This window comes from Jatropha curcas, chromosome 1 (genome assembly GCF_041381405.1).
Source record: "Jatropha curcas cultivar XTBG-Jc1 chromosome 1, XTBG_Jcur_1.0, whole genome shotgun sequence".
Taxonomy (NCBI): domain Eukaryota; kingdom Viridiplantae; phylum Streptophyta; class Magnoliopsida; order Malpighiales; family Euphorbiaceae; genus Jatropha; species Jatropha curcas.
Window position 1 is genome coordinate 3,279,859 of NC_143151.1, and position 14,562 is coordinate 3,294,420.

Consider the following 14,562-nt stretch of genomic DNA (forward strand, 5'->3'; position numbering starts at 1 on the left):
ACAGTTAAATCGTATTAACTTTATTTTCTTAATTTATATGAAAGTCAAATTAAGCCTATTTTTTTAAAACAGAAAAAGTAATTAATTAATTACTCCTTCCTTCTTCTTCTTCTGTTTTTTTCTCCTTGTTTTTCTTTTTCTTTGGGCCCTTGCAATAATGATATACATAGAAGAACATTTGAGTTCAATATTCCATTGAGTAGGAAGGATTCAATTTGAAAGAATAAACAAAATAAAAGGGGTTCAAATATAACTGTCACTGTCTATCCTTCCACCAAACGTACATATATAGATTACTTACAAATGCATTCTTTTCCCATTTGGGACTTACCATAAAAAAAAAATTCTTGTAGTCTTTTCATAAAAATCAATCCTTTATAGAGTTAAAAGTCTTTTTTTTTTTTTTTTAATTTCTATTAAAGAACCTTGAAATTCACTCATAATTATCATTCTACAACAATACACAAGGAGAAAAAAAATTAATTACATAGGACTAAATATTTACTATAACAAATATTCACAATATATATATATAAATATAAGGAAACTATATAAATTCATTCCTACCCAGTTTGCTTTAATTTGAAAAATCATTTTATTGAACATTTTAGCTCCTAAAAATTAGATCAATTAATATTTACTAATTAGTTGAAAAATATAAAATTATTATTAAAAGTTACACTAATAATATATCAAATCAATATTTTATATATAAAAGCCAAAAACTCTAAAATTTATTATTATTAGTATTGAAAAGTGTACAATATTACCAGAAGTTACAAGTTCGAGAGTATAACAGGTCATTAACAAAGTTCAAGCAGTCATAGAAGTAAATTTGCAAAGTTTTGAAGTGAATTTATGTATTTAGCTAATTCTAATAAATTTTTTTTTTTTCGAAAATTCTAACAGAAAGTTAACAGCACTTTAATGATGCTAACAAATATTTAAAATAATGGTAATAATGAATTTGGTTATAGGAGTTTTAAGCAGCAAGGTTGTATTGCTACTATATATTTATTTTTATTTTTTGCAATATCCAGACACTGTAGTACTGGTTTTTAGCAATTTTGCCGATAACTTGTAAAATTAATATGATTTTCCAAAGTGAAGAAGTTTAAGCAATCTTAGAAGTTAATCAATTTGACTTAAATGTTTAACAGCCAAGTGACAGTCAAGCGTTTGTTGTTTGTAAAGGAGGTTTCAAATAAATAAATATATAGTAATATAATTCCAATTTTAGATATCACTCTATAAAATAATAATAATAATTATTATTATTATTATGTTCTTGCACAATTATTGCCTAATTATATTATATAAAATATAATATAATTATATTTTTTATTAAATCAAAATAATAATTTTGTAATTTTTATTTACTTTTTTATTTTTGACAAAATAAAAATCAAAAATATTTTTAATGCTAAACAAATATTTAAACCGGTAATTGTAATTAGATTTGTGACGGATTCGGATATTAAAAATAAATTTTTAAGTGGGTTCAAAACGGATTAGTATAATTCATTTAAGCAGATTACCATCTTAATTTATAATATTCTTTCAATACATTTAGCTTCGAGATGAATAAACAAAAAATATTTCTAAAATTAATTGAATAACTAGAAATTTAATAGGCGTGGCATAAGAAAATAAAAAATAAAAAGGAAAACTTCACCAGAAGCTTGTTTCAACAAGAAGCTACGAAAAGAGTACAGTAGATATGGTAGAAGAAGAAGAAGGATTTTGAAATCAAAAGGCACCATTGGCATGTGCCTTTCTCACATTACTCTTTATCACGTGGGGCTTTCAACTTTGCCACCACACACTAACCCCACTTTGTCTTCCTTTTCTTTATCATCTTCTTTTATTTTTCTTACCCCAATCTTTTCCAATTTTTACTTAAAATACCCACTTCATATTAATTTTGCTCTCTTTCCCCCAAATTCCAAATTTTACTAAATTAATTAGTTGTAAATTGTAATTAATTTATTCAAAAAGGGTGTCTATATTGTTTTTCTCCTAAATTGAAATGTGGCAGCCCTAATTTAATTAAAAATTTCTTCTTGAATTGTCCAAATGATTATGTTGTCTACAAAGGAACCTACAAAATTCTTAAAATTCAAAATTTAAGATCAATCATGGGACCCAAAAATGAGCCAGCCAACACAAAGTGGGAGGAAGCCTAGCTAGATTAACAAAAAAAAAAAAAAAAAAGCTCAAAATCTATTTATGTATATTTATTTTTTATTTAATTGTAAGTTATTCACATTAATATATGTAATAATATAAAAATTCACAGTAATATGGATGGAAATTTCCCATTTTTTTTAAAAAATAAAAATTTATATAATTCTAATTTTGAAGCTTTCTATCTCTTTATATATTAAAAAGCTTATAATTTATTTGATATTTTATGTATATCACAGTTTAAAAGATTAAAATTTTAAATTTAGAAATTAATTTGAATTTATCCTATGCATTAATCCTCCACTTTATATTTGAATTAAATTTTTTATGATTTTGTTTTCTTGATTAACGATTCCTTTATTGACTAAACCCTAATTATTTATTTTGTATTGTTCATTAATCTTCAAAGTTCCAACTTTTCTTTATTATTTTATACTATTATTTTAATATTTCTTAAAGTTTATTTGGAAATATATGGAGATGTTCTTCACCTCCGTTTGATCGAATTGTTGTTGATACAATTCTGTATTTTTTATTTTTTTATCTATAATAATTACATATATTTAGGAAAAATAATTATATTTTTAAATAATAAATTAAAAAAATTCATGATAGAGGAAAGCTCCCACAATATTCTATAAATAAATAAACAAAAAATCGTAATATCAAGTAAAGTGAGGGGCAATTTTCGTAAAACTAATTTAAGATTCAAAAATGTTCAAAAAGTATATTATTTTTTAATTACATAACGGTCGAATACGGGATTCAATAACGGCGTTTAGACTCCAACAATCAAAAATGAGCCATCCTATATTCAACTGTAACGGCTTTACTTCTTCAATTCTATTTTTAGCTCTCAAGTCTCTTTAAACTCAAAAATGTACAGTCTCCTCCTCTCTTTCACTCAATTTTTAGCCTCTTAAAATACTCTAAATAATTTTACATATATATACATTTTTTTAACTCTCTTTGAAAATTGTCGCCATTGTTGCAGAGAATCTCTTGCTCTTAAAACTCTCCAATTTTTCCTTTCCAAAAGGCCGGCTTTTGAATAATCAATCGCTCTAAAGTAAGTTTTCTTAATCTGGAAAAATTTCCCAATTTAGCTTCAGATTTCGGTTCTTGCTTAGCTTAATTGTTTTCGATCCATCGTCGATTATATATTTGTAGCTAAGTTTCGCATTGTACTTCAATAATCACATTTGGCTGTAGTTTTGCTGTTTTTGTTTGAGCGAGTGTTATTGAGTTTGTTGACTCAGTGAGTTGAAATTGAAGGCAGTTAGTTTAGTAATAGCCTTATGAATCGAGATTCTTGGAACAATGTACATTTCTAATTAAAATCAAGAACGATAAAAAAAGAAAAGAAAAATCCTCAATCTTTGTCTAACTGTTTTTCTTTGAATTATTTTTTCAGCTGATTAGGTGAATTATACTAACTGAACCTGAGAAAAATTTGAGATTTGGAATAGATTTTAAAGGTAGAGCTAGATGGATTCTTTGAATTCACAGCAGAGAAGAGGGGCTTTGGTTTCGTTATCACCATCACAGACTCCACGGTCGAGTGATAAAGCAGCTCGAGATCTGCGATCAGGGGATTCAAATTCGAGTAGCAAACATGATAGAGAAAAGGGTGTCAATGTACAAGTCATCGTGCGTTGTAGGTAAGTTGAATCACCGGAAGTGGGTAATTGGTTTATAATTTGTTTGTTTTTAGTGCTTAAAGGATTGTATAACTGTACTTAATTCTCTTTTGGATGTTACTTAATGAATGGTTTTATTTCACTTCTTCTATGAGTTGAAAATTGACAGTATGCCCTTAAATGAAGTCATTTTTCATGTTGCATTTTGGGGTGCTATGTTTGGTAAGTTGGTACTTTTGAGGATCTTTTAAGTGATTGGTATTTGCCTTTTGCAGGCCATTGAGTGAGGAAGAGTTGAGAGTGCATACTCCCGTGGTGATCTCTTGTAATGAGGGTAGAAGGGAAGTTTCAGCTATACAAAATATTGCAAATAAGCAGATTGATAGAACTTTTCTATTTGACAAGGTTTGGCCCTCTAGAAAAATGAATCGCCCATTTTGTGCTTTTAGTAATTTGAATTGCAGATAATGATAACCTGCAACAATGGTAATAACAGCAAATACTGTTTTTAGGTTTTTGGTCCAACATCCCAACAAAAAGACTTGTTTGACCTGGCAGTGTCTCCAATTGTTTATGAAGTTCTTGAAGGTTATAACTGCACCATCTTTGCCTATGGTCAGACAGGGACAGGGAAGACGTACACAATGGAAGGAGGAGGCAGGAAAAAGGTTTGATTTTGGTAGATATGTTGATGTCATTTTTATTATACTTTGTTGTTAGCTTCAAGTATTTCCAATTGCATTTATTCTCTTTTGTAGAATGGAGAATTTCCAAGTGATGCTGGTGTCATCCCTAGAGCAGTTAAACAAATTTTTGACATATTAGAAGCTCAGAATGCTGAGTATAGCATGAAAGTAACATTTTTAGAGCTGTATAATGAGGAAATAACAGATCTTTTGGCCCTGGAGGAAACTTCAAAATTTATAGATGACAAATCTAAGAAACCCATAGCCCTTATGGAAGATGGAAAAGGGGGTGTTTTTGTAAGAGGCCTGGAAGAAGAGATAGTGTGTACTGCAAATGAAATTTATAAAATCTTGGAGAAGGGTTCTGCAAAAAGGCGTACAGCAGAGACTTTACTTAACAAGCAAAGTAGTCGTTCTCACTCAATATTTTCCATTACCATTCACATTAAAGAATGTACTCCTGAAGGGGAAGAGATGATCAAATGTGGAAAGCTGAACCTTGTTGACCTTGCTGGTTCAGAGAATATTTCTCGTTCTGGAGCACGAGAGGTATGCATCACAACTCATATTATTATCACTCTATTCTACGTACATGTTAATTTAACCAAGAGAGAATATGTATGCGATGCACTTTATGAATTAGTCGATCTAAAATTTGTCAAAATTGAAATCTCTTCAAGAATTTATTTTGATTTCTTCTTAGTTTTACCAACCTTTCATAGGAACGTTTACATCCTAAAATATTGATTCTGAAGAAAATTACTCTTGCAGGGAAGAGCAAGGGAGGCAGGAGAGATCAATAAGAGCTTGCTTACACTTGGTCGTGTGATCAATGCCCTCGTCGAGCATTCTGGTCATGTTCCATACAGGTAGTACACATTAAAAGTTTGTTTAACTCTCATTAGCTTCTCTGTTATGCTTCAAACCATATGAGTGATAATACAATATTGGTATGGATGTCCAGGGATAGCAAATTGACAAGGCTATTAAGGGATTCCTTGGGAGGGAAAACAAAAACATGCATAATTGCCACTATATCACCCTCGATTCATTGTCTGGAAGAAACACTTAGCACATTAGATTATGCACATCGTGCCAAGAATATCAAGAACAAGCCAGAGGTCAGTGGTGCCTTTTATACGCACTGTTATGGTTTACTTGCTTATTGGTCAGTGCTATCTTCTCATACAGCATGCTGTAATATTTTATGTTGGTCATAATTTCAGATCAACCAAAAGATGATGAAATCTGCAATGATCAAGGATCTGTACTCTGAAATTGACCGGCTGAAGCAAGGTAGTTTACTATTTCTTACAAAATTCTGCAATGATGCATCTCAAATATATTAATGCAATTGGACTTTGGAAGTAACTTGTATTGAGTTGACATATCTTTTGTGTTCATTCAGAGGTATATGCTGCAAGAGAGAAAAATGGAATCTATATACCACGAGATCGTTATCTACAAGAAGAGGCTGAAAAGAAGGTTTACTTCTTACCATACAGTTGGCTAATAGCTGAAAAAATAGGGTGAATGAAACCGACTTTTACTGTTAATATTGTAATATTGTTAATTCTTTTTGTCTGTCTTGTCACAGGCAATGGCTGAAAAAATGGAGCGAATGGAACTTGAATCAGAATCCAAAGACAAGGTATGTTTCATAAGGAGTTACATTTCATCGCAGCTTTATGCTAGTTGTCAGTGCAAAACCCAGACTAATGCTTATGTTGTCACTTGTTATCAGCAATTGATGGAGCTTCAGGAACTCTACAATTCTCAGCTACATTTGACAGCAGAATTAAGTGAGAAACTTGAAAAAACTGAGGTAACTAATATTTTAAAAGTATTTAACATATAGTCATTCTTGCTCTCAGAAGCAAAAGATTTGAATTTCTGCCTTAAATGTGAATGCAGAAAAAGCTCGAGGAAACTGAAAATTCATTGTTTGATCTAGAAGAAAAACACAGACAGGCGAATGCAACGATAAAAGAGAAGGAATTTTTGATATCTAATCTCCTCAAATCTGGTGAGCTGAGACATCTTGTACTTCAGTTTGATTTGTCTATGATAGCACAAATTTTTCTTGTAGAAGAATAGCGGAAAGAAATATTTTGGATATCACTGAAGGAAGCAATTTCTTCACCCTGTCCTGCTTTCAATTTCTGAGGTGCTCCATAGGCTAAGGCTCCAAAGGGTGTCCAAAAAACTTACGGGATTTGGGTTTAACTTACATTTGTTAATCAGTATAATTTATGTGATAGAAGTTTGAGCTGTTTCTGTCGAATGTTTTGTTTTAGATATAATTTGGATACTTGTTTAACGTATATATGTGATTGGCTTGCCTAAAAATGATAAACTTCAATCTTTCAGAGAAAGCTCTCGTTGAACGTGCATTTGATCTTCGAGCAGAACTAGAAAATGCTGCATCAGATATATCTAGTTTATTTTCCAAAATAGGTTTGTATTAGTTTGGAAGTTGACTTTGTTTGTATCATCTTTAATGAAAATACAGCTGGTCATTTATAGTTGATAATTTTTTCAGAACGGAAAGATAAAATTGAAGATGGAAACAGAGTACTTATCCAGAAATTCCAGTCCCAATTGACCCAGCAACTAGAGGTCTTGCACAAGACTGTGGCAACTTCTGTGACTCAACAGGAACAACAACTGAAAGATATGGAGGAAGATATGCAGTCTTTCGTGTTGACAAAGGCGGATGTAAGTTCTGGACAAGATGTTAACCCGCAACTTGGTCATAGTTATATTTCTGACATGTTTAATTTTGGCATGGATAAAGGCAACAGAAGAACTTCGAGGAAGGGTTGGAAAGCTGAAAACCATGTATGGGTCAGGTATCCAAGCTTTGGATCATATGGCTAAGGAACTTGAGGGAAATTCTCGATCAACTTTTGGCAATCTAAATTCTGAAGTTTCCAAGCATTCACATGCTCTTGAGGGTGTAAGTTCCTTGCAGTTAATATAGAGTAAACTTCTTCGACAGAGTATCCAAAGTGAACTGCCACATGAAAGGGAAGTTCTTCATTGCTCTCTGACTTAAATTGTACTTGATTCAGCTTTTCCAAGGTATTGCTTCAGAAGCTGATGCATTACTGAATGATCTCCAAAGTAGTCTTCACACGCAAAAGGAGAAGCTAACTGCATATGCAAAACAACAGCGTGAGGTTTGTAATCAGTTCTGCTATCCAATACCTGGGGGATGTTTAGATTTTATCACATCATAAATGATTTTTTTTTTTTTCATATTTTATACAGGCACATTATAGAGCTGTAGACACTGCAAGGTCAGTTTCTAAATTAACAGTGAACTTCTTCAAGACTCTAGACATGCATGCGTCCAACCTGACCCAAATTGTGGAAGAAGCACAAACAGTCAATGATCAGAAATTGTCTGAACTAGAAAAAAAGTTTGAGGTAGATAAGCAGTGGTATTCTAAAAATTGTAAATCGTACGAGGTTCTTTGTTATGCCTTTTAACATTGCATTTATTTGTACTGTAGGCGTGTGCTGCAGATGAAGAAAGGCAATTATTGGAAAAGGTGGCAGAGTTACTAGCAAATTCAAATGCAAGGAAGAAAAAACTGGTTTGCATTGCATTCCATTATTGTAGTTATCGGGATTGACAAGTAGGCTTTGAATGGTAAGTAACCTAGTGTTTGTTCTTTAGGTCCAAATGGCGGTCCATGATCTCCGGCAGAGTGCAAACAGCAGAACCAGTAAACTACAGCAAGAAATGTCCACCATGCAGGATTCCACATCTACTATTAAAACTGAATGGACAGTCCACATGGAAAAAACAGAATCAAACTATCTTGAGGACACTTCTGTGGTGGAGAGTGGAAAGAAAGACTTGGAGGATGTTCTTCATAACTGGTAAGGCTACTTTTCCAAATCAGTTATTTAGCCTTGTGGGTCCTATTATTGTATGGAATGCTTGGGATGCTTGTCTAGTTTCTCTGCTGAATTTATTCCAAACAAACATGTTCAGTTTGAACAAGGCAAGAATGGGTGCACAACAATGGACAAATGCTCAAGAATCCCTGCTCAATCTAGAAAAAAGCAATGTTGCTTCTGTGAATTCCATTGTTAGGTAATTCCAGCTCCTATGAGTATTATCATTTTGGCTTCTCAGTCGAGATACTACTAACTTCATTCCTTAATTCATTTAGTGGAGGAATGGAAGCCAATCAAGTCCTATGCACACAGTTTTCATCTTCTGTATCAGCTGCACTTGAGGATGTAGATGCTGCAAACAATAATTTGCTCTCATCCATTGACCGTCAGTATCCAATTTTTCGTGTATATGGATTGAATGTCTTAATAAATGTTTTTGTCCACTGATGAACAAAACTCTTGCAGATTCATTACAACTTGACCATGATGCTTGTGGAAATCTCAATTCCATGATTGTTCCTTGCTGTGAAGATCTGAGGGAATTAAAGGGTGGTCACTACCACAAGATTGTAGAAATTACAGAGAATGCTGGAAAGTGTCTTCAGGATGAATATGTGGTAAGATTTGAGTGGTTTCTTTGTTCTATCATTTTCTCTCGTGTTAGCTTTTTGTTTAGTGGTAGTCATTTCCAAGGTTGGGAGATTACAAGTTCTGTTGTAGCCAAAATATAAAACCTTTTAAATGTTGCCACATCCTAACAAGTTTGTTGACACATTCAACTAAACCAAAAAAACACATTCAAATATGTTATAGGACACGGAGTAGAGTTGCTTCTGCATGCATATACTGTCAACTAATATTTTTTTTAAAATGTTCCAACTAACAGGTGGATGAACCTTCTTGTTCAACACCAAGAAAGAGGTCATTCAATCTGCCAAGTATTGCATCAATCGAGGAACTAAGAACTCCTGCATTTGAGGAATTATTAAGATCATTCTGGGATACAAAGTTTGCGAAGCATGCCAATGGAGATTTAAAGCATTTAGCTGCTGCTTATGAAGCTTTGAGAGACTCCAGAGCTCCTCTCACTGCTATTAATTAAATTCACGTCAGATAGAGTATAGGTAAGGAGTTAGGAGGGATTTGTGTACAGAATGAATATAATACGGGGTGGAGTATGAACTCAGTTGCGCCTGGCTTTCTTCTTATTCATTGATTGTTTGCTTAAAGAAATTTTATTGCGGATGTAGAAATATACCATACATCTTATTGTTTGGTTCATCGCACGACGGTTTTCTGTGCACCATAGAGTTTGGTTATTTTCCTTTAATTGTAGCTCTACGAAAAGTGATAATTTTTCAGTCCAAAAACTTTTATCGAACCATCAAACCTTGCCAATATGTAAGAGGGTCTACTATCTAGTAATGTTTAACTTGCCGTGGGAGGCTCTCTTGTTCAAGTTTCTCCCTCAGCTTTTAATATTATTCACATTTTCGAATTAATAAAAAATTGGCATCCGTTCATATAGATAAATCCTTTTAATATTATGTATAACTGCTGTTAAATTACCTTTTCTAAACCAATATGTACAGAGAAAACTAGGGTTCTATCTTGTGACGCTACACAAATACCGCTTCCTTCCAACTCACTCATTTCAAGGGAAACAATGAACTATATTTGAAAATTATCTAGATAATAAGGAAAAAAAAAAGTAAAAAAAGGGGGAATATTTCTTGAGCCTCAACAAAGACTTCTTGCTATTCTACAGTGTGCATTAGAATTGATATACATTTGAACTTTTTATGTCTAGCACACCTTGAAAAGGAATGGCCCTTCTTGACATTGATGGACCTGCAAAACACATCCAACAGCTGCTTTGTTAGAGAACCCTGTTTAATGCTTGCATGATTAAAAGAATCATGTAATCAAAATACAATATATACCATTGCCTCTCTGAGCATTAACATGGGGCACTATTAAAACATAATTAGGAAGAAAACTCCACAGAGAACAAGTGCTCTATCTTAATATTGTACATAATTGTTAATCCTTACAAAAATGTCAAAAGGAAAAACCTAGACCATTTTTTAAGTACACCCACTTGCGAATCTCATTTAACTCATATCATGTTGTCAAACACCTAATATCTATCAAAGACCTCAACATTAAGCCTGTGAGAGGTCCATTACCTGAGCAGGAAAAATATTCTAAATTAAAAAAGCACAGGTTCTGGAATGGATTTAATTATTGATGAAAATATGGGCATCCAATTCAGAAATATCCTAAATTAGAGACTCAATGATATTGAGAACTACCTGAACTATTCTTCATAATAAGCTTGCACTTAACAGTCCAACAGGCCTCTCTCTCCCAAATGTTTCATCATCAAAGTCTTCATTTGTGGAATTTTCTTGACATAACAATTTATTCTCAGAAACTGGATTACTAAGGGTTTCCCAAAGATGATCCTGATGCATGTTGCCTTGTTCTGACACATGACTGGTTTCAGCAATATCCTCTACACTTTGTTTCGCATTGTTATACACAAGATCCGTTCTTTTATCATCATCAGGGCCTGGTGGCTCAACATTGAGGTCAGAGCCCAAATCAAATCCAGACTGATCCAAATTCCCATGAAAAGCAACAGTTACAGCCCCTTGTTCAGGTTGGTCAGCCGGGTCCTTTTTCTGTCTCTTCCATTTCTTCGTAGATGAAGTACCATCATCTTCAAAATCTTCTTCTTCTCTCTCTCTATGCAAGTAAACCCACAATTTCCTTTCCCCGTCAAATTGTACACATGGATCACGTTCATAATGCAAACGGTCCAAAGCTCCACTAACAACTTGATTCACTTGAGCATCAGACACTTCTTCAACGATATATTGAGAGTCCCTAATCAAAGTACAAACATCTGCTCTAGTGCCAATAGAGCCAGGTAATCTGGCAGCTGCATCTCTGACAAGACAAAGAATTGTAACATGAGGTGGCCGATCACGCTTCAACATGAAATGGTCTCGGGCTTTTGAAGTAGGCTTACCACCACACCTTCTCAAGGGAGCAACAATGGATTTTTTACCATCAGCAGCTGTGTAAGAGAAGGCTCTGTCAGGAATGGAATACCTTAGAACTTCTTCCTTGCGGAAATAAGCCCTCACTTCTTCAGAGCTTGGGCTAATAGTGCTGAGACTTTTCTGCGCTCTCAAGTCCCTGAACCTCTCTTTCTCATCCAGGCTACATTGCATTAGCGCCACAGGTGGTGCTGGAAGACTTCCAATTTGTTGAAGAGTCTCCTGACCACTTTTCAGCCAATTTGCAAATGAATCTACCAACTTGACAAGCATTTTATGAGGAAGGCCCCAATATTCAGGGGATGTAACCTCTTCAACAGTCTCATGATCAGTTGAGGTGTGAGAAACTGGACCAATCCAAGACCAACTCTTGGTAGATTTTTCATACACCACCAGTGCCTTCCAACCCTTGGCTCCTAGAGGTGCTGTTTTTGATGAAAATATCTTAAGAACTCCTCTGACCAGATCCTGAAGTGGTTCTTGCGTCTCAAGAATGCAAGGATCCCCAGGGTTTGATCTCACACGGTTAACAATCTCTTGCACAGTAAGGGATGGCACATTCAACGTTACAGCATGGTCTGATTTATTGGTATCTGCACTCTCATGAGAAACAACCCCATTTGTATCTCCATCGAGCTTTCCATTCTGCTCCTCACTAGGTCTGACAACCTCTAAGGAATCTTCTGCATGAGGACTGATCATTGCTAAGCGAACTGCTGAAAGGAGATGTATGATGGAAAATGAGAAGCCAGTATGAACTGTAGGCGTAATTGGTGTATATGGCTTTTTTTGCGGTTTGGTTTCCAGATCCATGTCCACTGTTCCCATTTCGGCAATGGCAGGCTCAGAAGTTTCCATATCTGAAGTGCAAATGTCAGTCTCCACTTTTCTTTTCCCCTTTTTTTTCAATGAAACAGAATTATCAATATGCTGTTGAAGATTAGGCTGCATATTGCCATCTTCATCTCTTCCATCAATGTCAGGCAATTCCTCCTTTGCTCTCCGTTTCTTTGTCACTGCATTGAACCCTAAAAACGAAGCATCAGATCTATCATGTCGATCATGAACATATGCTTCACTGCTCTTTCCTTTCTTCCCCATTCTAACTAGCACATTTTCATCTGCCAATAGACGTGTTTCAAGTGAATCATCCTCCTCATCGATAGTGTAATCATGACTGACCTCCTGTTTCTGCTTTCGGTCAGAAGGATAAGTCTTCAATGAGGATATGCGTAACCTTTCACCAGATTCTCGCAACTGCCCATTCTTGCCAAATTTATGACTTCTTTTCCTGTCATCTTCATCTGTAACTTTACCCAAGACAAATGGAGAGCTGTTTTCCAAAACTCTTGCGCCAAAGCTATGTAACGGACTGCTTTCCCGCATCTTACCCTTCTGTTTTGCTTTTGATGAATATCCTGACATGTTTCCAACCTCACTGAAGCCAGCCACCTTTTTATTGAAATCAGTCATTCCATCAAAAGCCAGTGCATTGTCCTGCATATCTTTCCTAACCAACTTTCCCTTTTTAGCATCTAGGCCAGATTTTAACAAGGATGATCGAGAACCCCCCATGAGACTACTGGTATAAGCTGACTTGCTTCTCATCAAAAGATTGCTATCATCCTCCTCATCATCAAATTGCTCAGATGAGTCGGATTCTGTTTCTTCATTTTTAACGTACATCCTGCTCAATTTCTTAGCTCCTTTATCTAGTCCCCCATTATATACAAAATTTGCTCTAAACTTCTCTTTTGATGGTTTTCTCAATTCAGAAAGCAGGATACTATCATTCACTTGTGGAGATGAAGGCTGATAAGTTTTAAAATTGAGATCTGGGGACTCCCTCCCTGTCTTCCACTTCTTGCTTCTCACATTCCACTCATCAGATTTCAAAGAGGAATCTACAGAGAGGATGCGTCCCTTGTTCTTTCCATGCCAAATAGGCTCACTATGTTTTGACAAATCAACCCGATTACCCTTCAAAGTAGTTTTTGGTGTTCTTTTCATTGACCTTATCTGATCTCCAGCATCAAATTGCTGAACATTTTCAGGATATTTTGCCTTTTTGCCAAACTCATGGGAAATTCTGATATTAGGTGGCTTAGCTGTGACCCCTTTCAATTCTGATAGATTATTTGCATTCCTGCTCCTTCCATAGGCATACAAATCATTCTTTGATGAGAAAGGAAAGCCCGAGAAATCATCAGTCTCTAAATCCTCACTTCTCAGGAGCTCGTGCTTCTTTCCTGCTCTTAAAACCCCAGATTTCCCCATCACACCACTACGTGTCACATTTCTGTCTCGTTGGATGCCCATCCCATACATTGCATCTTCTGCATCATCATCATCATCATTAATTTTCATCTGATCTCTTAGCCTGAGGGCTGCCCCTGCGTCATATCCCATCACCTTCTGACGAGAAATTGGCACTGATAAATCATATGGCCGAGAATTTGGTTCCAAGCCATGGTAACCAGAAGGAGACTGACCCATCATCTCCTTCGATGAAAAAGCTTTCGACCCAGACAACTTCAGTATACCTTTTGGATTCTGCTTCCCATACTTTGTCACTTCTAAATTCACCGCAGGCATTTGTGAAGGAAATTCCAAATTTGAACTACTCCCATATGCAGAATTACGACCCAATTTCAGGGCACTTTTCCTTTCCTTAACCCTTTTGCCCCATCGCCCATCACCTAACTCCTCTTTCTCCGATGAGTCACTCTCCAAATCTTCCTCCATCTTCTCAAACATCAAACTCTTTTCACTCTTCATAATATTCAAAACCCTAAGTTTCTCTTCAATACTATATCCCCTACAATTAAGCCAAGCATCCCTTATCTGACATAAATTACTGACCATATTATTCTGATGCTTCCTCAAATGATGGTAATGCTGCCTCTTCTGAAAGAAACTCAAACCCTCCCTATAAAGAGCAACCCTGGGCTCACATAATCCTCCCTTCAACATTTCAAACAGCTTCTTAATAGGGCTACCAAAATGAAAATTCTGACCCTCAAAAAGCTCTTTGAGAGTTCTCGCAAAGATGTCCTGGTCCAAATCAGG

At 34.9% G+C, this 14,562-nt stretch overlaps 2 protein-coding genes across 2 annotated transcripts; one reads left to right on the forward strand and one right to left on the reverse strand.

Annotated features, from left to right (window-relative positions):
- The first annotated feature begins 3,076 nt into the window (after positions 1–3,076).
- LOC105628178 (P-loop containing nucleoside triphosphate hydrolases superfamily protein) lies at positions 3,077–9,728 on the forward strand. Its single transcript, XM_012209546.4, has 23 exons — positions 3,077–3,256; positions 3,602–3,848; positions 4,103–4,232; positions 4,340–4,495; positions 4,586–5,062; positions 5,285–5,382; positions 5,478–5,634; positions 5,740–5,809; positions 5,922–5,998; positions 6,111–6,164; positions 6,258–6,338; positions 6,428–6,539; positions 6,884–6,970; positions 7,056–7,231; positions 7,311–7,472; positions 7,588–7,695; positions 7,787–7,945; positions 8,032–8,115; positions 8,199–8,404; positions 8,520–8,621; positions 8,701–8,810; positions 8,891–9,042; positions 9,312–9,728. The coding sequence occupies exons 2-23, from the start codon at positions 3,676–3,678 to the stop codon at positions 9,525–9,527; spliced, it is 3,147 nt and encodes a 1,048-aa protein (XP_012064936.1). The 5' UTR covers positions 3,077–3,256; positions 3,602–3,675; the 3' UTR covers positions 9,528–9,728.
- Positions 9,729–9,950: 222 nt separating this feature from the next.
- Positions 9,951–14,562, reverse strand: LOC105628177 (nuclear factor kappa-B-binding-like protein; the record flags this gene model as incomplete). The annotated part of the gene is given in 2 exon segments (XM_012209544.4): positions 9,951–10,276; positions 10,741–14,562. A coding segment is annotated over 1 exon segment (3,810 nt), but the record flags the coding sequence as incomplete, so codon positions are not given.

Coding starts and splice junctions, on each gene's coding strand:
- LOC105628178 (XM_012209546.4), top strand. CDS start 3,676: ATGGATTCTTTGAATTCACAGCAGAGAAGAGGGGCTTTGGTTTCGTTA. Junction 5,999..6,110: donor AAGAAGAGGCTGAAAAGAAG/GTTTACTTCTTA, acceptor GTCTTGTCACAG/GCAATGGCTGAAAAAATGGA. Junction 6,165..6,257: donor AATCAGAATCCAAAGACAAG/GTATGTTTCATA, acceptor ACTTGTTATCAG/CAATTGATGGAGCTTCAGGA.